At 30.7% G+C, this 26971-nt stretch overlaps 3 protein-coding genes across 3 annotated transcripts; 2 read left to right on the forward strand and 1 right to left on the reverse strand.

The window, feature by feature from the left end:
- Positions 1 to 6892: 6892 nt before the first annotated feature.
- LOC118065462 (splicing factor YJU2) lies at positions 6893 to 8567 on the forward strand. The gene is made up of 3 exons (XM_035080755.1): positions 6893 to 7054; positions 7169 to 7885; positions 8071 to 8567. Exons 1-3 carry the CDS (start codon positions 7031 to 7033, stop codon positions 8368 to 8370), a joined length of 1041 nt encoding a protein of 346 aa, XP_034936646.1. The 5' UTR covers positions 6893 to 7030; the 3' UTR covers positions 8371 to 8567.
- Positions 8568 to 9257: 690 nt separating this feature from the next.
- LOC118065469 (GRIP and coiled-coil domain-containing protein 2-like) lies at positions 9258 to 12453 on the reverse strand. The gene is made up of 7 exons (XM_035080761.1): positions 12325 to 12453; positions 12107 to 12240; positions 11807 to 12025; positions 10808 to 11628; positions 10523 to 10750; positions 10048 to 10357; positions 9258 to 9980 (listed from the first exon to the last, which is right to left on the reverse strand). The coding sequence occupies exons 1-7, from the start codon at positions 12359 to 12361 to the stop codon at positions 9258 to 9260; spliced, it is 2472 nt and encodes an 823-aa protein (XP_034936652.1). The 5' UTR covers positions 12362 to 12453.
- Positions 12454 to 13531: 1078 nt separating this feature from the next.
- LOC118065456 (uncharacterized) lies at positions 13532 to 26695 on the forward strand. The gene is made up of 7 exons (XM_035080749.1): positions 13532 to 13736; positions 15244 to 15349; positions 16358 to 16553; positions 20105 to 20281; positions 20689 to 21407; positions 22139 to 22391; positions 26578 to 26695. The coding sequence occupies exons 2-7, from the start codon at positions 15332 to 15334 to the stop codon at positions 26604 to 26606; spliced, it is 1392 nt and encodes a 463-aa protein (XP_034936640.1). The 5' UTR covers positions 13532 to 13736; positions 15244 to 15331; the 3' UTR covers positions 26607 to 26695.
- The last annotated feature ends 276 nt before the right edge of the window (positions 26696 to 26971 follow it).

Genomic DNA, 26971 nt, shown 5'->3' on the forward strand with positions numbered 1-26971 from the left:
GCGAAAGGAGCGAGAGAAGGAGGAACCGGCTACGGAACTTGGCGGCTGTTACTGATGGGATGTAGCTTCGCTGGTTTATCTGGAATCTAGCGATGCGGGAGGTAACAGGTCCTTTCTACTCTATAGTCAAGTAACAGAAGAGACGCATCCTTGACCTTGGAATTCTGCAACACTCGGAACTGAGTCTCCTTTACTTTTGTTATTCGTATGTCTCACTTAATTTTTTTCCTTTTTCTTCTTTCTTCCATATCACACCTTCCTCATTGCTGTTAAATGACGCGCTACAAACTCATTCTTTTGCTGAATTTACATGTGAACTGAAGAAAAGAATATTTCAACTGACTGCTAATGACAACAGCTAACAATCTAAATTATTTTTTTACTTTGTTTTTATTTACGTGATCAGCAGTTAAGTAGTATTATTAATTGTCTGACGAAGACCAGACTAAAATTATCCTTTAAAGCTGGTGCATAGCATCGTGGTATTTTACAACAAGTCTCTCTCCCTTACTGGTTAATCTAGTTAGTAGTGATTCTTATTATGTGGCTGCTCGTTTGACCGGATTGCAATATCTACTTTCTACCTTTTATCTCTTTTATTGTTAGAATCCTTTTTCAAAATCTTTCTGCTTTAACCATCGTCGTAGGATCAAACATTTTGCCCGACCAATAGCTGAAACTAAAGACACTTTGTTTTTAAGAATTTTTTCCAAGTCATTAGAAGAGGTCTTTTGACCATAATAATTAAATAGTCAAACAGCCTCTAGAGAATGAAGAAGAAATCCTGTTGACGGCTGTTAAAGGATCTTAAGCTATTTATCCTGTTACTTCCACTGTCATCATTTTGTCATTTTTCTTAGCCAATTGTCTCTCAAGTAGTTGTAATTTTTTATTTATTCCTCCTTTTCATCGTTATATTGAGGAAACAAAGCGATTGGTCATACTATCGCTCTCGCTCCTTATCGTTTTACGGAAACATGAAAAATGACAACATATCAGAAAGAAATACCGCCCGTAGGTACTCAAACGATGAGCAATAATTTTGCGATAGTCTTGACATTATGAGTTTACGGAATAATATTATGTAGCTAAGAAAAATAGGTCAATGCACTTGGTGATGTGCATAAAAATATAAATGACTATTTTATATAATCATTTATAAATATATTTTCTCAGACTCTTTTGCTTATCTTTTAAAAGACGATGAAAAAGTTTAAAAGTACATTATGTTGATTGTCACTGAATAAATTGCTCAAGTAAGTATCTTATACTCTACGTTCTCACGATTTTTAAAAGTTATTTATTTAGGTCCGCAACTTAATCTGTTTAAGATAACGAAAAATATGACTGATAATGTAGCATTGGTAAAAAAAAAATAAAATAACGAGAAATTTCATTTTGCTCTGAAATCAAGTTAGAGTAGTCATATTTTGCTCATCTTATCTTTAACTATCCATTCTGACTTTCATTTCGCTTTTTAATTGTTTATGAGAGTTTAATTGTTTTTCTCTAAGAAAAAGAAGTATTGAATAAGTTTAATTTATTGATTACTTTTTTTTTTAATTGCTATTATGTATATGATTTTTAAACATTATCTTAAAGAGAAATAAATTGTAAAAAAAGTGAGATTCTTTAAATTGTTGTCAGAATACCACTGATGAAAAATTCATACCCGTTTATGCGTCCATAAGCGTACGCACGTGCACAGATGAACACTGGAAATTAAATTTCTTGAGTATTAATAAAATTAATTTACCTAAATGAGAATATATTTATTATAAAAGAACCATTTTTTTTGTACCAATTAAATAAATGAGTGCTTTTAAAATTTTTTCGAATTAAAAATTTGAGAAAATATTCAAAAATATCTGTTATGACATAATTTAAAGATACGCTTTTAAAAAGTTTGCAAATATTCAATAAATGCGTTATTTTGAATATTTGATAGAATATAAATGATGTACTATCACTTGATGCATCTGTTATTGCAATGAGTCAGAAGAGTTTGAAATTAATGCATAACATTAATATTATAAGCTTAGCACTGATGTTCTAATGAAAATCTTGGAGTCAAAGGGAATTTAGAATTTTTGCATGATAAGGAATTATGTTTTTATTATTTATGATAAAAATACTTCAAGGATTATCATGTATCTATTAATATATTAATGAAACATTAAAAATAATAATTGCTGTTCTTATTCAAACAAAACAATTGATTTATTTAATGTAATTATTTCGTTAATTTTTCTAGCAGGATTTTTTACGTTTTTAATTCTATTTTAATTAAATAAATTCAAAAATATTTTGGTATTTAAATATGAAAATAAATAAATAAAGTAACGGTTGAAATTTCAGTAGAAATTGTTGAAATAATTTAGCCTTTTTATTGAAAGCACTGTATTTATAATATCCTAATTTATATCCTTATTTGAAGTGTTTAGGATGAAATGGTTTTTTTGTCGGCAAATGACTCGACCTGACATATTAAATAAAATTTAAATAAAAAGTCGTTTTTTCTTTATTTCTAAAGAAACTTAGTCCTCTACCTAATTTAATATACTTCACATGATGAAGGATACCTCCTTGAAGTCCGGAGATGTGATATTAAAGAGCTGGAGATGAAGTAAAAGAAGCTGAAGTGTATTGTTCCAGACGTAGACAATGTTAGTTTGATGAAGCTAGCTGGGGATCGGTTGGTTAGAACAAGACAAATCTACTAGTCTGGGAAGAGAAGCAGCTCATATAGAGAAGCAGAAGCAAAAACTGAAGAGATGATTCTTGGAAATCCGAAAAGCGAAACACGAGACATTTGCGCGGCAGTCTTGTGTGACACTGGAGAGTATAGTTCGTATATTTCACGGCGGCTAAAATTTGTTTTCTCCCTCATATCAAGAAAACCCCCTTGTTACCCTCACTGACATCCATCTTCTACTTCACCTCACTCAAATTCTCTCCATGCTACATATTTCAGCATCATAAAACACACATTATTGACCCTTATAATATTTCAGTCATACACTCAATGTCTCTCTCTCACAGTATCACGATTAATGTCCTTCTGCCTAGGTATTGTTGTGGAACACAGGATCAATTTTCAAGTGCTGTGATCACTTAGTCTGGCTCAATAACCTACTTGACGTCATTTTTAATTTTTAACATTTTCATTCATTGTGCTAATATTTTTATCAAATTATCTTACTCTCTGTCGCTTCTTTTAAAACGTCTTTCTGGTAAAGAAGTATTTGAAACCTTTCATTTTTTTATATCACTAAGCTATACATGGTTCAATGTAATTGATCAATTATAATTGAGATTTAATTAAATTTTTTTTAAAATTAAGAATTTGTAAACAAGTAATTATTTGATCTTTTTTTTATTTTTTTTTACCCTAAAATAAATTTGCCAAGAAAATGATTATGTTCAAGGAAAGTTCTATCTTAAAAACATGCTTTTAAAAATATTTTAGAATTTTTTTCTGTCATAAATATGTCATATAAACAATGTTAGGAATCTTCTTTAATTTATAATTTACTACATCGTTAATAACATTCCTGAAAGTTTCAAATAAGGGCTGGATATTTTTTCCTCTACACAACTTCAAATAAAATCCATAAAGTATCATGAAGTGTCTCCACTTCTTCGATACCAAAATAAATACACCAAGAAAAAAAAACAAACAAACAAGTAAATTTTTTTAAAAAGTTCAACTTCAATGGTGTAATAAACAACGAGAAAACTACACAAAAGAGTGTCGGCGGTTGTTGAAAGGTATGACTTGAGCGTAAAAAGTTAGAAGACGAATTCCATTTTTTATTGAAAGTCATAGTTGAAGTTAAAGTTAATTAATTTCAAACAAATGTGTAATTCGAATAATGCTGTCATATTCCGGTTAAGAGTTAACGAATCTTTCGGTCAGAATGACGATCAGTCAGTGTGTAAAGTACTTGGCATTGCAATTACGATATTAAGTGCCGATGCCGAGTTATTTGTAAAGAGAGAAAGAGAATGAAGCAAAACCATTTGAGCTACAGAAGGGATGAATACCACGAAGTCACTATGAATGCTATAACTCTGCTTTTTCTTTACCATCATCTTACATATATATGTATATATATATATGTACATAATATATATATATATGCTTCTTTTTCATCACTCTGTTCCTCTTTGATATACTCAAACTCGTGGTAATACCGTGGTAGGAGTTACCAATACTTCCGTGCAGTTATTTCAACTGCATTCCATCAGTTTCTTCATCAACTTAGAGTTTGGAAATTTTGATCACTCTTGATTCCATTGTTTTCAAGAAAGTTATCTAAATAATAAAAAAAGCACATTTTAAGATAACTGTAATTAGAGTAAATCTATTAAATCAGATCAGATAATAAAGATTTTGGTAAATGAATTCTAGCATTGATAATTAGAAATAAACATTGATAACATTCAGAAAAAGTTGAAAGAATTTGTATAGAAATATTGACAAGTATAATTATCGAATAAATAACTTATAGAAAATATTTATCAATCTCAACTCAATAATAAACGATAATTTTTCCTAGTAGGTTTGAATCATTTGATTAGTCATCCAATGATTTGTGCAACTAAACTGGAATATAAAAGGTTGTGAAATAATGATGAAAGAGTAGAAAAACGTGCTCAGTAGTAATTCTATCAGTAAAACAATTACGCATATGTCATATCACAAAAAATATTTAAATTATCGTTTGTGCGTGAGTATTCTCGGACTTTTAAATACCTATGAGCTATTAGTAGGGTGTAAGATTACTCTATGAAACGATAAGCAAGTTGTACTGCTATGGTGTATTGATAATAATATAGTGGTCATAGTTGATTGTTCTTCGACGTGTATCTTTTGTAGAAAAAAAATAAAAATGGAATAATATCGAATAACAAGCTATTGGAGGAATAATTCAGGTCACACATGACTGCGGCAATATGATTCTAGTTACACCCGGAAACATTAAGCTTATTTTGTCCGGTCAGTAAACAATACGGAAACACTTCATCAGGCTTTATTGCGTCTGCATTTAGATTACTTGTAATCTCAGTGGCGCCTTACTATCCCTTTCAATTGATTTTATATCATTCTCACTAAAATATGAAGAAAAACAGTGTTGTCTGCAGTAGAATGTTTCAATTAATTCATTTATTATCTCAAACTAAATTCAAAGTGAAGTAGACATGATAATTTCAATGCTAGTATGTTGCAAAGTTAGTACTTGATAAATTAGAAACATTTGTCAAATGTCTATTGTCTAATCGTATTGGATTTATCATGAGCATGAGTATTAATGTTTTGTATTCATTTTCTGATAATGTGAACAGTTGTAGACATTTTGAAAAAAGTATTTCATTTTAAAATGGTTATTTTTATTTAAAAAAATAGAAGATTTATTTTTTTCATTTAATAATAAACATTTAGGATAGATACGAAATATTAATCAATGAAATTATCATTAATAATTTTATCTTTGAAAAAAAAAAGAATAGTTTACATAAAAAAGACTTATTTAGAAGTTTTATTTATGATTATAAATATTAAGTTTTAAAAAAAGATTATTTAGATAATTTTAGTTTAATTATTTTTAGAAAATTACTGATACATGAATCATTGAATTGTTGATGTATCAATGATTGATACCTATTTTATCTGTTTGATCTAAGTAGCTCTTACATGACAAGTGTTGATAAATATTAACTTCTTCCATCAAGATAAGGGTAGTTTAGGTAACTTTATAAAATGTTATCTATACATGATCTATTTTGCTACAGATTATCAATAATTCAAGTGCTGCTTTAAATAATATTTAGAATTTTTTACAATTTTTTTTAATAATTAAAAATCTATTAAAAATAAAATCAATTTAAAAATAAAATCCCTATTACTTTTTTAAATGTTTTTTTTTTTAATTTAGACTGACCAACCTAAAATACTAATAGGATTCAATAATTAATGACATTTAAATGGAATGTAATACGAATGATGAAAAAAATCTAAAAACTCATTAGTCGGTGGGTAAGTCTCGAATGTTTTGCCATTTATCTCTAGGTGTAATCCTTTAATTATAATGATCCGCAGAGTTTTAAAAAAATTCCATCACGAAGTTTTCGCTGGATCATTTTATATCTTGGGTTGATCAATATCTTGAGTAACGCCTTTGATTCTCCGTCATATCGATCAATTGTTAAACGAGCGTATAGGAGTGGTATAGTCAAGTATCGAATTCGTGATGATCTGAAGTGTAAGTAGGGAGAGAGGAGTGAATCTTTTCATCGGTCGACGTTTACGAAGTAAGAGAGTCTGCAATTTTCACTGTCCAAACTGGTTCCTAGGAGTTTCGAACAAATGCCGACGGCGCTAATAATAATGAGCCAAAACCTCTAAACTACCTTCGTAATCCCCTTCCAACATCGGCAAACTTCTTTGCCTTCGTGATTTGTCTTTTTTCAGGGTGCGAATTCTTCCCAACAACAGCTAACAATTATGATAACTTCTGGTATACTAAATAGCTGGTATTTTACATCTCATTCTACCTTCATCATCTTATACAAAACTTATTTCATCCTCTCTCTCATTTCCTCTATTCAATTTCCCAAATTGGATAGGAAGACATTTTAATTTCTTAAATTAACCAATTACTCGTCATTGTTCAGTTATTTTACAAATTAAATCAATTAATCTATTTTCTAAATCATTGTTAGTTCGTAGAAGATCATTAAAAAATTCATTTAACGATGTTTAATGATGTAGAAATAATGTCGGAAGAGTTTTGCAATTTAAATTTCATTAGTGCTGCCACGACGATATTTTTATGAACTTTACTGTCGCGATTTAACTGCCTCTCTCGGCAGTTTGATGAAGCTTAGCTGTTTTCTAACCTGTCAGCAAGTTACGCTTTTCATTACAGTGTCAAAATCAATTGTTGTATTTTTTTTATAAATTTAATAACAGTAGTTATTATTGTTGATACTTTTAATATTTAATTTTAAAAAAAAAACTTGAAAAATGTCTGAACGAAAAGTATTGAACGTAAGTAATATTTCGAAATCCATAAACATATATTCTAATGGAAATTATGTCAAACGTACTAATTTCGCATTATTTCAATAATGGAAAAAAAATTAATTGAAAATTATTTTTTAGAAATACTATCCACCTGATTTCGATCCTTCAAAAATCCCTCGTATGAAATTGGCTCGAAATCGCCAATATACTGTTCGGTTAATGGCACCTTTCAACATGAGATGCAAGACGTGTGGAGAATATATTTATAAAGGAAAAAAGTTTAACGCAAGAAAAGAAGACGTCGAGGGAGATGATTATCTAGGAATAAGAATTTATCGATTTTATATAAAATGCACGAGATGTTTACAGGAAATATCTTTTAAAACTGATCCTCAAAATACTGATTACGAGATTGAAGCAGGAGCCACGAGAAATTTTATGGCTTTGAAACTTGCTGAGGAGCAAGCCCAAAGAGAAGAAGATGAAAAGCTTGAAGAAGAAGCAACCAATCCAATGAAGTTATTGGAAAAAAGAACACAGCAATCAAAACAAGAATTAGAATTATTAGAATCTTTAGAAGAGTTAAAAGATTTAAACAGGCGACAACAAACGATTGATTATGATCAAATGTTGGAACAATATGACACTCAGGCTGCTAAACAAAGAACCTTGAAAGAACAGGAAGAATTAGATGAACAATATGTGAAATCTATTTTCAAAAAAAGACAATTGAAGGGAACAGTTGTTGAAGAGGAGGTTGTAGTACTACCTGAGGAATGTGAAAAGCCTCCTGAGAAACTTAGAAAAGTAGAAGATAATTCCGATTATGTTGAAAGTACAGAAACTACACAATCAGTAAGACATGATTTCTAATTACATATATTTTTTCTCAAAACAATTTTATGCATAATTATTTTTAAAGTATTGATTTAATTTTTACAAGAACTTAAAAAAATTTTTTTTTAATTATGATACGCTTGTCACATATTTCAATGATAATATTATTATTAATACTAAATTTTTTATTATTATGCTTTCAGAAGCCTTCATCATGGTCACAATCATGGTCAACTTCAACCACATCAAGCTTATTAAAAAAGAAATCAACATTTGGAGTTAAAATTTCAGTAGGAACTTCTAACGAAAAATTATCAGAAACAACGACTTCGAATTCAACAGAATTAAATAAATCTGACAGCAAAAATTTAGATAATAAAGAATCAAGCGTTGAATCTACAAATGAACCAGAAGAACCAGTTAAAAGTGAAAAAAGTGAACAACAAAGTGGTTTATCTTTATTGGGTGCTTATTCGAGTAGCAGTAGTGATGAAGAAGGTTAATGATGATTATTGATAGATGAATTAGATTACAAAGTAAATAAATTTATATCATGCATTTGTATTTTGAATATAATTCTTGACAGTTTAATTCAGTGAGAATAGTTATAAAATACAATGATTGTAAATATTAATATAACTCAAAAAGAATCGAAGCATTTTAATATAAATATCAAAGTGTTCAAAGACCAAAAATTTTTGTTCATATTTTCTAGAATGATAAGAACATTCCTGGATAACTCTCAGTACAATCCTTGTAGAACGAAGAGTCCTTTTTTCCTAGAAAAAAAAATTACAATAACGATAAAAGATTAATGACTATTGAAATTTTTTTTTATTTTCGATTTGTTTTAATAACTAAACATCTTTAGAAATACTCTAATCTAATTGTTTCAATATTTAAAACGAAATCAATGTAGCAGAAAATTTTAAGTTTTTCTAATTAAGATAATAGCAAAAAAATATCAATTACTACTGGTAAATTTTTTAATTGAGTCTTATAAAAGTTTATAAATTTTTAATTGATTTAATTTTCAGGTAAAGTAGAGTGTTTAAGTTAAATTGAGAGAGAAATTTTTTATCATTTTTTATTAAATCGTAAGTAAACAAAATATTTCAGAATTGATTTTTCGAAATTTTAATGTAAATTATACCCTTAATAAATTTACAGATAATAATTATTGTACTTATAAATTCAATCAAGCGGGAAGTGGTAAAAGCTTTTGATGTTTCATTATTGTAAGTAATATGAATTCAAATTTCATTACATAATCAATTTTCAACCCAAGTTAATTTATCAATCAAAAAAAGTGTGAAGTTTTTTTAATAATTAAAAAGCATATTATTCAAAATTAAATGAATAATAATTAATTAAAGTAAATTAAAACTTCCTAAGGTGAAGGAAATGAATCTTTATAAAACGTTTTATTATTATGTTTCATTTTCTTCGAGGAATGACTCCAACATTGCGAAGATTTATATTTAAAGTTGGAATTTAAACTTTCAATCTCCCTGCCACATTGATCAACTATTTGATAAGCGTAAGAATCAACATCAATAACATGTCGTGGATTTACGACTGAGTTATGACTGCTATCGCAACGAGAGGTATGAGAATGTCGATTCATTTCTTTAGATTCAATCAACCATTTGTAGAACCCTTCGATATAACGAGATTTATTTTTATATTTTTTATATTTCTTTTCTAACTCTAGAGACTTTGCCATTTCATCTTTCACTAATTTAATATTATAATTATATAATGATTCATAGAGAGATGAAGGCACTGTTGTAAATGTTTTGGAATTTTGTTTTTTTAACGAATGAGTTTGTTTAGAAGGCGAGTCTGCATGTCGCGGTAATTCACATTCCTCGGTTGACGAGTTTGAACGATCCAAGACATACCGATAATCTTTATTGTTTTTTGCTTCTAACGTTAATTCCAATTGTGCAATTCGTTTCTCTAAACGTGTCCTTTGTTCCTGCGAACGTCCCTCTTGATCTTCCATTTGCTTAACTAATTTTTCTAAATGAGTAAGTTGGATCTCTTTTTCCTCGAGTTTCACTGTCAGTATTTTAATTGTTTCTGACTTAGCAGCTATTTCCTTAGTCAACTAAAAAATCAATTAATTTTAATAAAAAAAAACTATTAATTCAATTGCTAAAAAAAAAAATACAAACCTCCTGAACATTGGCATTGGATTTAAAATTGGAGTGGTTTGCTGATTTGGTTAAATAGCTAATTAATTCATCTTGAACTTGGATTCTTTGATGTTGCTCTCGTAGAGTCTGCTCTTGAAGCTGTAGTTTATTTTTTACAGCATTCAAATCGGTTTCTAATTCCATATTTTTTCGTTGAAAGAGAGCTATTTCCTGCTCATAGTCACCATTTAGTTTAATAAATTCCGTAGAACTAAATAATTGTACTTTCTGAGAATTTTGAATGTTTAACTCCATAATTTGATCTTCTAAATCCTTGAATTTCTTTTCCCTAGAATGATAAATTTTAGAAATAACCATTCGGTTAAATGACTATTATTGAAATTATAATTAGTCACATGAAACCAAAAAATTCATTTAAATAATTTTAATTTCTTTTACAGTAACGAAGTTGAAAAAATTTGTTACAACTTTGAATGTTAATTAAATTAATTACATGAATTCATGTTCATTTTGAAGTCGACCATAATCTTCTGTTAATTTTATGACTAAATCTTTTTCTTTTTGTAATTTATTTTTTAAATCTTCTTCTACAGATAATTTTTCTTCCTTGAGTTTTGCAATTAAATTTTGATGTTTGACTAATTCTTGATTTATAACATTAACTTCTTTTTCTATATCATTATTCTTTATTTTATCCAAATTCTCTTTCATCTCCACTAGCCTAGAAAAAAAATTTCTTTATTTTTAACTTCAATGACAGTTAAATTAACAACTCAACCTTGATTCAAGATTGTTTCGTTGACTTTCTAAGCTGATTATCATTTCTTCGGAATTTTTCAAACTTTTATGTAAGTCTCTTGTTTCTCGCTCAAAGTTTATGTCATTTTGCTTTAGTTGTGATTCTAAACTTTTGATATATTCTTGATATTTATACATTTCGTTGTGATTCGCCGCTATTGTTTCTTCTAACTTCTGAATTCTTGTGTTTGTTTTCTTTAGTTCATTATCTACTAAAGTTTTCTGTTCTTGAAGTTGATTGAATTTTTCCACTTCACTATTTAAGTTCATTCTTAAGTTATTCACCACTTCATCACTTATGGTTTCTAAATCTCGAATTCTTAATCGGGCCCCTTCTATTTCATCCCACATCAAAATTATTTTTCTAATTAAATTACCATTGGAATCATCTAAAATTTTTTTCGTGGCTTCTAGTCTCAATTTCATGTGTTCAATTACATTTTTAAATTGATCAACCTTTTCTATAATTTCAGGAGATTCACATTTATCTCGACAAAAGTTATTAGTCCACTCAACAAGTGCTGAGTATTTCTCAATCATCTCTTCACAAAGATTAACACATTCTTTAGGATATTCTCTGAGTTCATTCTCTAAAATCGATGCAAACTCTCTCGTGACAGAAGCATTAATAAAAGCACCATGTTCTCCACTCTCTTTACGAAGGTTTTCGTTTTCACGACATTTATTCGAATTATCTGGTATCAATTTAATTCCTTCTACTTTTCCGGGATCCTTCAAACCACTGGCAATTATTTTCTTCCGCAATTCAGATATTTCATCATATATATCTAATGCGTTTTTCTATAAAATTGAGTTCATCATTTAAATAGATTTTCTTTCTTTTTTTCTAATAAATTAATTTTTTACTTAAAAGAAATGCATTGAGTAGTTAGTAATGAATAATTCATGTTTTAGTAGTAAATATTATTCTATTACTATTAGTTTACTCTTGTTAATGAATGCAAACAAGCTATCTTACCTGCTTCTCTTCAATTTCATTTCGAATATTTAAATACCGATTTTTTTTATTCTTAAATTGGTTTTCCAAATGTCTCTGTACATTAGAAGGAAGAGGAGAAATTTTATTCTTCGACAAAGAAGAGTTACCATTTCGCGAAGGAAAACGTCGCAGAGGTTTTCCTTGAGAATTTAGAACTTTAATATTATGTGATGGAGTTGATGATAACTGTGGGTCCGTCTAAAATATGTGTTAATGTATTTTTAGATGTGATGATAGAAAAATAACAAAGAGTTTTTTTCTTTCATTAATGACCCTCACCATGAATGACCCTGGATTATTTTGGTTGACGATAGTTGGGATCTTGCTGCGAACTCCAGATGCAGATGCAGGTCTTCGAAGAGTAACTGATCTCGTCACTTTCGAAGCACAAGCATTTTCGTCATCGACCTTGTCTAAAGATAAATGTATTTTGACAGTTCAATGACATTTGTTTTTTATTACTTCTGACTAATTTTTGTATGAGTAGTTTTATTTACCATTTGATTTTTTTGTTTCCAGTCGAGTTGTAGACATAATTTATTTTCTGGTATTAACACTATTTGAAAATTTTGGTATTTCTTCAAAAAATTCTTCATATATTAGTAAAATATTCCCCTGATCTAAAATAACGAGTTTCATTGATCTGAAACTTGTTTCATATTACATAAAAGATCAACAATAATTGCTCATTTCATTCAATTACGATGAAAATTCCAATTTCAATTTTTTTCATTCTTCATCATTTGAAGTATTTATTAATTAAATTAAAAATAATTGCTAAATATTATTAATTGACAACATTCTCGAAAATTTCATGAAAATTTAATTTAACATTTTAAAAAAAGTTGTAAAAAACTTTTAATTAATCTCTTCATTAGTAAATGAAATATACTAATATTTGAATGTTTTTTTTTTACTCTTTTTAATTAATTAATTTAGAATCAAAAATTAATTCAGAATTCATTATCGTAATAACCAAACATTTCAACAGAATTTTTTATTCAATTAATTCTCCATTGAGTATAAATAATTATTTGATTTATTATAAAACCACAAGTAAAACAAGCTCTGAAAAAGAATATTTTTCAAATTTACCATAAATCAGTTCTGTTACATTTAACTAATTAATTAATAACTCCAATTGCATTTTTTATTAATTGAAAACAAATTAATAAAAAATATAAACCAATTGAAATATTTTTAAAGATAATTTATAACGCTAAAAAGCCCAAACATAATTTCATCATGAAGAATAACATGTTTTTAAAAATTACACGTGGTCTGTTTAATCGTTGTAATATAATAAACAAGAAAAATAGAAACGATCAAAAACAATTACCAAAAACTGTTGAGGCAGCAGCGCAATAACTCGTTCATAAATAAAACAATTCTGCTCTTGCACAAGGTTGAATTAATTAAATTCTCTTTCTCTCTCATATACACCAAGCTTTTAACTTTTTAAATCATCTCTGTATCTACGAAATAATATTTTAATGTCGTATTTAATATTCTTTCGTGTTTAATAACTCTGTAATCGTATTATAAAAGAATATTTTATTACTATTTAAATTATCTTCTTATTATTAATAATTGTCATATATTGTTATCAATATGTTATTGTCTTTTTCTGGTAATAAGAATAATAATTAATTGTCGTTATTTACAATTCTTAAATATTACACATAAATAAACGTGCGCAAGCTTTGCAACACTAGTAGTGACGGTCCTCTCGCGTCAGACCGAGCATTCAGACGCTCCGAGCTTTCAGTCGTTTAAGAACTTGCAAACGTATCAGACGTGCTTGTGCTAAAACTTATTGAGGTTCCATGTGCTTGATGACAATAAACATTTTAATATTTTTATACTATTTTTTTTAGTTTTTTATCTCAAGAATTCCATTATTTTAACTGTGAGTATTATTTAAACAATTCTATTCCGTCACTACTAATTAATTTTTATTTAATCTGAATAATAATTGTAACTAATTTATTGTAAACATAACAATACATTATAAATGTATTATAACTATAACAATTAGAGTAAAAAGAAAATGAATGATCAAATATCAGTAATAGCTAAAATAAGAAGAGTCGTAATAATTATTAAAAGAAAAGCTTTTTGGAAGATTATAATGATTATTCATTTGTTTTACTCAGAAGTTCAGGGTCGTTGTGATTCCTTAATTAAATTGCTTCTTCAAAGGTTTCGGAGTAGATGATAATGGGATTACTAATGACCTTTTCTTTGCCCAGTCAGATTTCTTATCAATGATGAGTAAGCAATGCTTTTTTTTTTGGCAAAGTATTACCTCACATGTTGGATTTTTAAAAAATTTAATTTTTTATTAGCTGAATGTATTGTTTCGAAAAAGCAATTAATGTTTGTGAACTATAGTAAATATTTTCAAACTTTTTCACCGAAATTCATTAAACTTCTAATAAAATCTCTGTGTTAATTTCCATCAAAGTTGATAAACTTTTTCGAGCTTGTGTCATAGATCCACGGTATAAATTCTATATCTCTTCGATTTCTCTTCAATCTTTTTTTTTACTCTTTTTGCCATGTTGATTCCAAGAAATCGTCCCATAAATTCTAAACTTTACTCCTTTATATTACTAGCTTTCCTCGAGTGTTTTTATGAGTTAAAATTGATCATAAATTATACATTATTGATGATTTTTTGCTCTCATAATTTTTGTGATATTATCCACAAAACTCATATAAATCTCAAGTACCCCATTAACTATGAAGGAAAAATTGTAATAAATTTTTAATACAATTCAATGTTTGACTATACTTTTTATTGAATTCTATTTGTCTCTTAGAATGTCACAGAATGTTGCACTTAGTGACAGCATTCTTACTTTTGTCTTTGAATATCTTTATATATGTGAAATAGTGCTTTTTACTTTTTTATTTCAAAACAAAATATTCTATATTGACATTTATTACATTTATTTATTTTTTCTTTACAGTGTTTATTTTAATATTTTTTTATTAAAAATCTAATTAGCTATTTTTTGTCCTCGTTTAAAGCTATAATAAAAGTAACAATAACAATGATAATAACAATTATTTTTAATGAAAAACTATTTTTATAGAGCTATTTTGATAAAAGTTATTGTCCTCCAGAGCTTATTCTTATTTTGGTTCCAAAAAATCTCAAGTCTTTCTTTATTCGTGTACTATCCATGCCTTGAGAAGATATTTCCAATCATCTTAGAGGATTGTCGATGTGCGAATGTTACCCAAAGGATTAAATGCTCCAATAGCTTTGCACTTACTTCGGATTTTGAAGCTCTAGATGTGAATATGATGTGAGCCACTGAGTCAATGACTGCATTGAAGCAATCTTTAATCTCCCTAATCCTCCCTTCAATACTTCATACGTTCAATAGATAGCTTTTTGATTCTAGAAACTATTTATGAACTGTCACAAACTCAGAATGAAACGCCAATGAAGGAAGTCAAACTGACGAATCAGTCTGAAAGTTTAGTAAAGTTATGGCAATCTTCAACAAAGTAAGTGTAACTGAAACGCTGTTGAAATGAATCAATAAATAGAATAAAATTTTCAAAAAGATCAATGATGCATGCTGAAAGTTTGGAATTCAATTTTACGAGAGTCTTAGAATTAAATTGTAGTTTGAATGGAGGCACATTGTTTAGACTTTAAAAGTCAAGAGGCTCGAGTCGAGTGGCATCTCGCCAAAGATTAAAGAGGTAGTAGTGTCGAGTCAAATGTCTTGTTGTATAGATATCAGCATTCCCAGCTATATATTTAGGTTTTCACAGGATATTGGCCTTTCCTACTCTTAGAACTCTATAGCACATCAATTTCCCAAATGGTCTAGTTATACAGCACTTAGTACAGAATAGTAATCTTCTGGTTTATTTCTTTCACTTAAATGTATTGAAAAAATAAATTTCCTTCACATTATTTAAGATTAAAGAAGCTTCAAGAAATTTCAAGCAAGCCTGGAACAAAAATTTCCCTTCCAAAACCTATGCTAATAAAATTATTTCGTCCGATGTGAAAGCCAATTTAATAGAGGTTCATGAAAAACATTCGCATGTTGAGTATTCTTCTTCAATACAATCAATTAGAGAACACTGGGGGAATATTGCCTAAAATTGAATGAGAGTCCTATCAATTATCTCCCAATTTAATTAAATTACCAGAACATAAAATTAAAAATACACTTTTAAAGCATCACTATTACCGTAATCGCTTTCAACCTATTATAGCTAGATTTTTCTCTTGTTCTTCATTAAAACTTTTAATGCAAAAGTTACTTCAGATTTATAGTTCATTATTACACAGTCCCTGATCAAGATAATGTAATCGGTACACTTTCTCAAACACTTTAAATCCATTTTCAAGTTAATACATCTTTCTATCATTTTATACTGAACCTTAAAAACAAGAACCTATCATTGTCCTTCTAACTTTCATGCAATTTACTTAATCCAGCCTTTTATCAATAATTGAAGTGGTGAATTAATTGTTTTTTGATTTATTTGTTACAGATGGATAATCATATGAATTTAATCTTTTTTCTTCTACTAATTGGAGTTATTGGACAATCTTCAGCAGCAAAATGTGATAGAAGAATGGACACATTTATTGAACCTACAGAGCTTGATGGAAGATTTTTTATCACTGTTTGGTCTGCCAATAAAACTGAAACAGTTGATATGTATATGCCAAATACTCGTTATATTGGTGAGTTAATCAGATTGGTTGACTTCCTGTAGAGGAAATTAATCTCCAATGACATAAACCTATGTATTATGTCATTTAACAGATCTATTCGTGCAAATTACGTTCCAATCAAATGTCATAAATCAATAGATATTTGATATTCTTCATTTCCCTTGACAAATCTACTAAATTGTTTGAAATGCGCTCTCGAAGCTTTTTGAGTATTTAGAAAATTGTGTTATTAAAACGTTATACAATAACCTAGTAAAACTGGCGATCAGAATATTCAAATAACAATTCAGGGATGCTCAATGTAGCATCGTCGATAGATTTCATGTAGAGCTTGTCGAGAAGGGTTTCATTGTTGACTCATGTAAATTACATGACCAATATTGAAAGCTATTGATGCATTAGTTAAAGAAAATATGAATATGAGAATAAAAAAGTAATTAGGATGAACATGATTTATTGATAGAGAATTTATGGAAAAATGTGATTGATTGAAATGATACATAAAACCATTTAAATCATAATGTAATGGAAGTATTTTTTATTTCAAATGTTTGAATGAGTATTTTGTTTCTAACAAAATGATTAAAAACTTTTTCTGCAATATGAACATAGAATTTAATGATTAAAGCTTCGAAAAAAAAAAAATGTTTAAATTGAAAAACAGAAAAATTTTATTTAGATTTAACTCTATTTTATTTCTTTCATCAAAACTCTATACATAACTTTGTCCTATAAAAGATTGTGAATATTCGATCAAAAATTTAAGTATATTTGCAATTATTTAATTTTATTATGAATCAATTTAATTCTATTTTTATATGGAATAGTTTTTAATTTCATTCATTTTACTTTATCTTAAGTGTTTTCGTCTATTAATCTAATTGAGCTTATCCACACTATTTTTAACACTTGCATCATAAAAAACAATTTTTTAAATTATTCTTTCTAACCTGTTCTCTATCAAGTATGTTACCTAAATTACGATCAAAACTTCAAAAGCTCTTAAAGCTATTTAACTAATCAATTACAACTGTATTTATTCTGTTAATTGTTCTATTGAGAAGAATCAGTAAGAGTTTACTTGAGAATTTAATTAAGTATTGATTGATTTTTTCTATCACTTCAATTAATTACTTGAAAAATACTTCTTTACATTTTTACAAAACCTTACTTCTTTCATTCTTTTATTATTTTTCTTTTGTATTGCGTAATTCTCATTCTTTTAGCTAAAATGAATTTCGACTTCCAATTTAAAAGAACGTCTGCAGCAGCAGATTAGTCCGGATATTGCGACAATCAGAACTTGAAAAGTCTTAGAAAGATCTGGAAAAAAAATATAAATTATAAGAATAATGTATTTGTATCCTTCCTGAGTCGTGATCGTTTATTACAAGTGAAATGTAATATGCGTTATGAAGGTTATTACTTTAAATGTGTTTTCATGACTAATCCATTTAATTCAGGGTTATGAGAACTGACGCATCCTCCACCAGGGTTTTACTGTGTCTGAACTATCATGAGCATAACTACTAGGATATATGCGAGCTCATGTGTCAGCTTTGACGTGAAAACAATTGAAATTTAGATTTAATCTTGATGCTCAACCCAATCAAACATCAACTCCAATACCACTAGAGATATTAAAAATATTATCCTTCAAATAAAATAAAGCTTTTTTGATCGCGTTATCAATAAATCCTTCAAGAGTTTCGTGATAAAAAAAGAAACAAGTAGTTGTTCGAGGAAGTTAACAAAATAAATAAAAGTTTATTTAGCTTTTGTTTGACACGTGGTTCTTACATTCCTTCATACCCACGTTTCAACCAGCTTGATTGCCTGGGAACGCGTCAGTTCGTCGACGCAAAAACGACATCATTGCTGAAAGGGGAAGCTGCGTGTAAAAAAAAATTTTTTACGAGTTTACCAAGTCACTATGGAAGACCTCCAACATACACAGGAAGCCATAGAGACGTAATTTACACTCTTAGATGTCCAGAAAGTTCTAGATGTTTCGGAGTATTAAAAGCTAAACACTTAAACTAGCCGTTAAATATCGCTTAAATACTTTTAAACGAGCTAAAAGTAATGATTTATTGGAGTTGTTGTTTATGAATGATTTATCGTAATTACTATAAAAAGTTTATAGAGTTTTTCAAAAGTTGTTGTATTCAAATTCATTTTTTTTATTTTTAAAATATGTATTTTTAAAGACTTGGAGGATTAGGATATTCCAAGTTCATTTATTAGATAAGAAAAAAGATGTGTTGAGCAGAGAGATTATGATTAATGATAAATACTATTTTTTAAGATAATTTGAACATTAATCAACTATTTTTATTACTACAAGAAATGATGAAAAAAGTACAATTGAAGAACCAGAAATGACTCTAGAATACGTCGCATCAATTCGATCTCCCATGATTTGTAGATTCAATTGAATTATCCGATATTTCTGGACCAAAAGGAAGAGAAAAAATTCCGACTTAGCTAGCGAATTTATCAAGTACTTCAGTCTACTAATTTTTCTTCATTCTTCAAGCCTTTTTATGGTTGTCAGACAACGTGATAATAGAGATCACGTTCAATCTCTCGTTTTATTTCAAGCAATCACTTATATGAATGTGACAAAATTTATGTTGGAAATCAGCGTCTCCGACATATTTGAGTGTATAGGGCCTGTACGAGTGTTCGGCCCTAATCGGTTTCCCCCGTAGCCTTTCGGCTAACGTCTCTCGTCGTGCTCTTCACTTGATTCAAGTTGGTCGTCTATTACGGTTCAATAATATATTCATTGATAAATAAAGTTCTAATTTCTAATTAAACTAAGTCTTATTATTATTGTTTAAATCCACATAACCTCTAACAGGTTATGGGCCCAGAGCTCGCTTTCACTGAGTAGATTAATAAAGTGTTTGTTAAATTATAAAAGGTGTAGTATAGAGAAACGTGTAAGTGATTTTGGAAAATCTAACAAAGAAGACTTGCAGTTTCAATGGCTGAAAACAAAGACAAAGAAGGATCGACAGTGTCGTCGAGTTAGTATCAATTCTTTTAAAGTAAAATGAACAAGAAAATTAATGTATACATTATTAAATGAAAGGCGGTTTGACGAGTGATGACACGGTTTGGAAAATAGTCAACGAGTGTCCAATGTTTAGCTAAAACAAAGAAATCATTGTTCATTTTACTGAATAAGGTTATTTAAAATCTAGGCCTAGTATAAAAATAAAAAAAAATCATGATTAAGTACAAATAAATTAGAAACTAAGCACGATCGTGCGGCGAGGTTTGGCTTGGCGGGAATTTGAGAGTCCATTGTGACGACAATTGACGAGTTGTGCGCATGATCAGACAGTTGAACGGGAAAACGAGTGCTAGACAACGAGCGAAGGAATGTAGATGAAAAAAAAAATAATAATAAACAAACAAATGAAAGACGCATTACTGGCTCTTTGTCTCGAACTACGGGCCAAATTCTCGCTACACTAAATTAAATAAAAGTTGATCAACTATAAAATATATGTTTGCATGTAAACTAACAATTCTTTTCATTCCTACAGCTCTTGAAATAGACACGTTAAATGAAATGCTTGATAACATGACATTTGAAAATGTTATGGTCAAGCTGGAGGGTGTGTTTATGCTTAAAGCAAACCACCCAAATGAGGAAATTGAGTTATCCCTGCATGAAAATTATATTTCACTAAAAACTCAGACGAGTGTTGAGTACAAAGCAGGTGAGCGAAGGGTATTTTATTTTATTTTTGAAATATTTCCAAGAAAATATGTATAGCTATACAAATGAAATTATAATTAAGATGCATCGTAAATTTAATTATTAAAAATCTCGAGTAACTGTGCATATTTAAAGCACGAATAATAAAAGACCTATGAATGTCTGAAGACATTCTAAATAATAATTTTTAAACCATTAAAATCAAATTACTCATGCTTGGTGGTTGAGTGCCGTGCATTTGGCTACTATGTATGAGAGTAGAGTTTGTATATGTGTAACCTTGTGTTCGGGTAAATGTATACTTGCTCGTCTTAGTCTGGAGAAACTTGTGTTCGGTGGATCCAGCTAACGACATGATTTAAAATCCTGCCAAATGTCAGATTTTTATTCTTTCTCAATATATTGCAGCTAAAACATTTGTTACCAAAGAGGAGTTGAAAGCGCTAGAAGTATGGCTGGACAAATGTAAGAAACAGGGCGTGAAAGCTGTGCTGCCGAGTACTGTAAAGAAACAGGAAATAGTTGATCCTGTAGAGGAACAATGGTTGGCTACGAGAATCAGCAACGACAGAACGAATGACGACAGTAGTGGTGACGACGGAAAGAGTGACGAGAGAATCAGTAACGACAGAACGAATGACGACAGTAGTGGTGACGACGGAAAGAGTGACGAGGGAACTAGATATGACGGAACTAGTTATAAGAGGAGTGTCAACACAACGAGAGCTATGATTCATAATGTAGAAGGAGATAATATAACTCAGTTGGCCACTGAGACAAAAGGTAAAGGTCTACCTAAAATAATTGAGACAAAACCGGTAAAAATATCTCTAAAGAAATTTAACGTTCCTAAACTATTGAATAAATCTGACAATAAAAATTGTTTAGATGACACAAATACAGAAACTAAACAAAAGACTGACGAAAAGGCGACTGCCTGGATACCTTGCTTCAATGCCATGGACAATATGCTGTTGCAGCAGTCCAAAATGTTGGCTAGCTTAACTGAAACTATGAAAAGCATGGAGAAAAGGCAATCAGAAATTATGGAAGAGTTATGTCGTAACCGACAAAATATGAGTGATCTGGGTAAACAAGTAGAGAAAATCGAGTGTAATATAAAACAGGTAAAAGAGTGTGAACCTGATGTGAGTTGCATGACCCAGAACAGAAGCTCAGACATCAATCTGGGAGAACCGAGTGGTCACAATTTAAATAGCAATGTAAGACAGAATGACGACAGATACGTTAGAGCTGATGATGTTAAAGATGCAATAAAGTATGAGATAATAAGTAAAGATGTGGGTACGCGCCGTGATTACAAATTAACTAATCAAACGAAATTTGAATACTTTTACGATTATTTTTCTTCAGAATTGAGATCGCTTGAACTATTGTATGTAATTGACACGAGTGAAAAACCGACTAAAAATTATGATGCAAATACTTGACAAAACATAAATTCAAAGTGCGTGATATTCTCATAAATCGTTTAGAGTCATACTATCACACAAAGGTAGCTCATTTAAAAGATCCTGTCGAAATACTAAATAAAATAAAAGAATTAAAACGATATGAGGTGAATTTAACTACTAGTATGATTAGAAGGAATTTTCACACCATGCAGTATTCACCAGATAAAGAGAGTGCTTCTGAGTTTTGTGAAAGGTTTGAAAACTGCATACGCGATTATGGGAATATCTCAGACACTGCGACCTTTTCTGAGGAGGAAAAACGCGACACATTTTATAATGCTATTATGACCACGGTTCCTTCTGTTCAAGCTGTTGAGTTTATAAGAGTGAGTGGGACTGGTAAGGGTTTAGATTATGAGAGTCTGAAAATGTTTTTGATGCAGGCAGAGGCAAATCGAAATCAGACAAAATCAGGAGAGACCAGAGCAGCAATGACAGTTAAGAAAGGTACGAGTGCGAGATGTTATGAGTGCTCTGATTTTGGTCATATCAGTTATGATTGCCCCCGAAAAGGAACAGGTGTTGTGAAATGTTACGAGTGTAATAAGTTCACAAACCATAAGGCTGACGAGTGTCCTCAAAGACAGGAAAGACTAAAGAAGCAAGGATCTACGAGTGGTCGAGTTTATAAAAGAGGTAATGGCAGGTATAATTACAATAAAACTTACAAAAATCTGGACAGATTAACGACAGACGACAGACATTGAAAAGGAGAAATGACGATAATACGAGAGGTTATAATTACAAGAGAGGCAGATTCAATCAAAATAAAGGTCGAGGTGGCTACAAATATGTTAATAAGAACTTCAAACAGCCCAAATCAAATAATGATGGGAATAAGAAATCAGCTGATACTGCAAAGGGTAAGTCATTCTTGGCTGATATTAACTCTAAGTTAAGAAACGATGATATTTTACACGAGTATAATGATGATAGAGAAAGAGTAAATAACGAAGGTAGATTAGTAGCCAAGTTCTTAGCCGACTCAGGTGCGACAGAACATCTCACAAATTCTAGAATAATTTTTAAGACCCTGGACGTAAAAGACTACGGTACAATAAAATGTGCTAATAAAAATCCTTCAGCGGACCTGAGAACGGAGGGAGTAGGCCAGGTTGAAGTAATCCTGGACAATAACAAAGTTATGAAAATTGATAACGTTATATTTGCGGAGGCTCTTTCTGATAATCTTATGTCCCTGAGAAAATTCGCTGAAATGGGATTAGCAATATATTTAGATAAGAAAAGGATAAATATATTTGATCCAGTCTCGAATGAGCTATTCATTACAGGTGTTTATAATAAACCCTATTGGATTATTGAACTGGAAATCAATCGAGATACGGCTGGAAACGAGAGTAATATATGCGAAAGATCTAACAAATATATTTTAGCTGACTTGACGAGTGATTACAAAACAACTGTAAATGAAGCAAGATGTATGTGGCGAAACATTGCGACAGAAGACAAAACGAGTGCTGAGGAAAATTTTATTAACCGAACAGATATGAGCGAAAATGATAATGAGTGTACGAGAGCAAAGAAATCAAAAACAACAGATGAGACGATAGACGGTACAGAAAGAGTGGAAACGATTGAGAGCAGGCAAGAGAAAACGGGTGAAAACAAACGAGTGGAAGCGTGTGAAGAGGTACGAGTGAACGAATGGGGAGAACAAAGTACAGACTGAAGACAGAGAAAGGAAGACCAATAGTAATACTCTGACTGGATACACTGAGTCAAGTATCACTGATGATCAGAATGTAAACATGAAAAATAAAATGTATCAAAACTTTAACTTTGAAACAACCATATGGGATAGGAAAATTAACGATCCAAATGAATTGCCAGTAACAGAAACAACAGATATTGAATCTCCATTAAACGAGTGTAATAATAAAACAAATTATGACAAAGCAATGTTATGGCACGTCAGGCTGGGGCATGCTTCAGTAAATTATTTAAAGGCATTGCAAAGAAAATTACCCGAGAATAAAGAGCTTCAGAAGATCGTGTTCGATCAATCGATCATGGATTGTGAGATCTGTATGGGTTTCTAAAATAAACAAGTTGCCATTTAAAACAGTGCGTAGACGAGCGAATGCTCCACTGGAGATTATACATTCAGATACGATGGGACCAATTAGTCCACCTTCTCATCCTAAAGGATACAAATTTATATCTGTATTCATTGATGACTATTCGCGATTGGCAATGGCATATGCGATGAAAGTTAAGAGTGATACGGGTGCTTGCTTTGAAGCATTTGTGAAGAGTGCGCGAAATCTGCTTGGAAAAGATGCCAAAGTGTGCTATTTACGCTCTGACCAGGGAACTGAATTTAAAGGTGGTTATACGACAGAGGTTTTAAATAAATTAGGTGCAGAGTTACAGGTCTCTAGTCCTGATACCCCTGAACATAACGGTGTTGCAGAGCGGTTTAATCAGACTATACAGAAGAAGGTGCGAGCCTACATGTATGATGCAAAATTACCCGAGAACATGTGGGATTTGGCTTTGAGTGCAGCTGTCTATGCCTATAATAGGACCCCTCATAAAGCAAATGACATGATAACTCCTATGAGTAGATTTGCACCAAATCATAATTTTGATATAAACCAACTTAAACGTTTTGGCTGTATTGCCTACATTAAAGTTCAACGGAAGACTGGACCAAAGTTCCGTTTCGAAGGAAGACGAGTGGTGTTAGTTGGCTATACTCCCACTGGGTACCAATTTTTAAAACCTGAAGAAGGAAAATTTTACGAGAGCAGAGATGTGCGATTTAACGAGAAATTGGTTTATGGCGACAAATACGGTAAAGACAGCATTAGAAACTGGGCCAATTGAAGAGTGGAAACAGAAAAAGACAAATGGTTTGTGGAATTCTCTGAAAATATAAACGAATGTACTGATAAGTTAAAAACGGAGGGAGAGATTCCAATAAAAAGAAAAGAGGAAGACCTAGGAAAAATCCTGTAATAACAGACACGAATGTGACGAGTGATAACATAATAACAAATAATAATGGGCAGAGTGAATTAAGCATGAGTGATAGAGAAATTGAAGGTAAAATTATGTTTACATCTAAACTAAATGACGACTATGATAGAAAATAGAAAACCTAGAAGATGAAATGTATTGTGCAATGCTGGCAAGAATAAAATGAGGATCCTGCTACCTACAGACAAGCCATGTCATCGAGTGAATCTATTTACTGGAAAGAAGCAGTAGATAATGAGTTGAAATCAATGTCGGAAAATAACGTGTGGGAAATCATTGATCGACCAAAACTAACGAGTGATGGTAAACGAGCGAATATAATTGATTCTCGATGGGTATTTAAAAGGAAAGTAAAGGATGATGGTGAAATAAGACACAAGGCAGACTGGTTATACGAGGGTTCAAAGACAGAAACGTCTACGAGCTGAAAGAGACTTATGCTCCGGTGTCCAGACTACCACTAGTTCGAGCTGTGCTGGCCATTATAAATAAATATGATCTGGAAGTTTGTCAGCTAGATGTGCAAACTGCTTTCCTCAATGGACGATGATGAGGAAATTTTCATGGAAATACCTGATGGAATTGAAATAAGTGATACCGACAGACGAGAGAAGTATGCAAACTGAAACGAGCGTTATATGGTTTGAAAATAAGTCCAAAACGTTGGAACAAAGGTTTACAGAAGTAGCTCTAGGTATAGGCCTGATTAATTGCAATGAAGAACCATGTTTGTTTACCTGGCGGAATAATAAGAAGTTTTTGATTTTACTGTTGTACGTTGATGATATTTTAGTTGCAAGTAATGATGAATAAACTGAAAGAAGTGAAAGAACGATTAAAAAGTGAATTTAAAATGACAGATTTAGGTGTACCAAAAGAATTTTTGGGTATTGGTATAACGAGAGATAGGAAAAATAAAATATTGGTCCTGAATCAAAAACGGTACATAGAGAAGATACTGAAGAGATTTAATTTTTCAGAATCACATCCACAGAAAACTCCTATGATTACACACAGGCGGCCAACAGAGAACGAAAGCTTAGAGAAGAGAGTGAGGATCCAGAGCTGCTACGAGTGACAAAAACGAATGAAAATATTTCCGTATAGAGAAGCTGTTGGAAGTCTATTGTATCTGGCTGGTGCAACACGACCAGATATAGCTTATGCAGTCAATGTGCTAAGTAGACATCAAATAAATCCAGTGGATAATGACTGGAAAATGGTGTGAACGAGTGTTTAGATATTTAAAAGGAACGACGGATGTAGGACTGAATTATTTGTCTATCAGGATGATCTAAGAGCGTATTCGGATGCTAGCTTTGCTGATTGCAAAGGCTCCATCACAACGAGTGGATTTTTAATACAACTGTATGGAGATACATAGCCTGGAAGTCTCATAAACAAAATTATGTAGCACTATCGACTTGTCAGGCAGAATACGTTGCGATGAGCGAAGCAAGTCAAGAGTTGATTGCTATGAACAATTCTCTTAAAATAATCTTGGATCAATCATTTACTCCAATGCAACTATGGTGTGACAACAAAGCAGCTGAGGGCGAGTGCACAGACGAGTGGTGGAAATAAGCTGAGACATATGACTGAAGTGAGAGAACACTATGTGAAAGAGTGTGTAGAAAGAAACTTCATTAAAATAGGCTGGATTCCTTCAAGGAATCAATAGCAGATCTATTTACTAAACCTCTTCCCTATGGGACTTTTAAACGACTGACAGAAATTGTGTTGAACAAGACGAGTGACAATACTGAGTGACGAATGTAACGACTGAAACCATTTGAAAATTAATTTGTTTTAATTACAGGTAATGGATCTGATCAATCTAAAGAATGAGAGTTAAACGAGAGGAGAAACAGAAGTTAATGAGACGACCAATTGCCAAAGCAAGGAACCAAAAGACTGAATCTGTTCCTATAACTGGATTTAAGTTGTTATTGTTAAAAAGTTCATATATATTTGTAAACATATCATATTTTGTATTTGAGATTTGAGACTTTGACGCAAATATGTGAAGACGGGAGGGAGTGTTGGAAATCAGCGTCTCCGACATATTTGAGTGTATAGGGCCTGTACGAGTGTTTCGGCCCTAATCGGTTTCCCCCGTAGCCTTTCGGCTAACGTCTCTCGTCGTGCTCTTCACTTGATTCAAGTTGGTCGTCTATTACGGTTCAATAATATATTCATTGATAAATAAAGTT

The sequence above is a fragment of the Chelonus insularis genome, unplaced genomic scaffold, assembly GCF_013357705.1.
Source record: "Chelonus insularis isolate UGA/USDA-ARS -01 unplaced genomic scaffold, ASM1335770v1 contig_311_pilon, whole genome shotgun sequence".
Classification (NCBI taxonomy): domain Eukaryota; kingdom Metazoa; phylum Arthropoda; class Insecta; order Hymenoptera; family Braconidae; genus Chelonus; species Chelonus insularis.

Bases quoted from the DNA above. Each gene is read 5' to 3' on its own strand.
- LOC118065462 (XM_035080755.1), top strand. From the start codon at position 7,031: ATGTCTGAACGAAAAGTATTGAAC. The intron at 7,055-7,168 runs GTAAGTAATATT...ATTATTTTTTAG, and splicing joins CTGAACGAAAAGTATTGAAC to AAATACTATCCACCTGATTT. The intron at 7,886-8,070 runs GTAAGACATGAT...TTATGCTTTCAG, and splicing joins GTACAGAAACTACACAATCA to AAGCCTTCATCATGGTCACA.
- LOC118065456 (XM_035080749.1), top strand. The intron at 21,408-22,138 runs GTAAAAGAGTGT...TTTTTGATGCAG, and splicing joins TCGAGTGTAATATAAAACAG to GCAGAGGCAAATCGAAATCA. The intron at 22,392-26,577 runs GTAATGGCAGGT...TTTTAATTACAG, and splicing joins TGGTCGAGTTTATAAAAGAG to GTAATGGATCTGATCAATCT.
- LOC118065469 (XM_035080761.1), bottom strand. From the start codon at position 12,361: ATGTCTACAACTCGACTGGAAACAAAAAAATCAAATG. The intron at 12,241-12,324 runs GTAAATAAAACT...ATTTATCTTTAG, and splicing joins GGAAACAAAAAAATCAAATG to ACAAGGTCGATGACGAAAAT. The intron at 11,629-11,806 runs GTAAGATAGCTT...TCAATTTTATAG, and splicing joins ATGAAATTGAAGAGAAGCAG to AAAAACGCATTAGATATATA.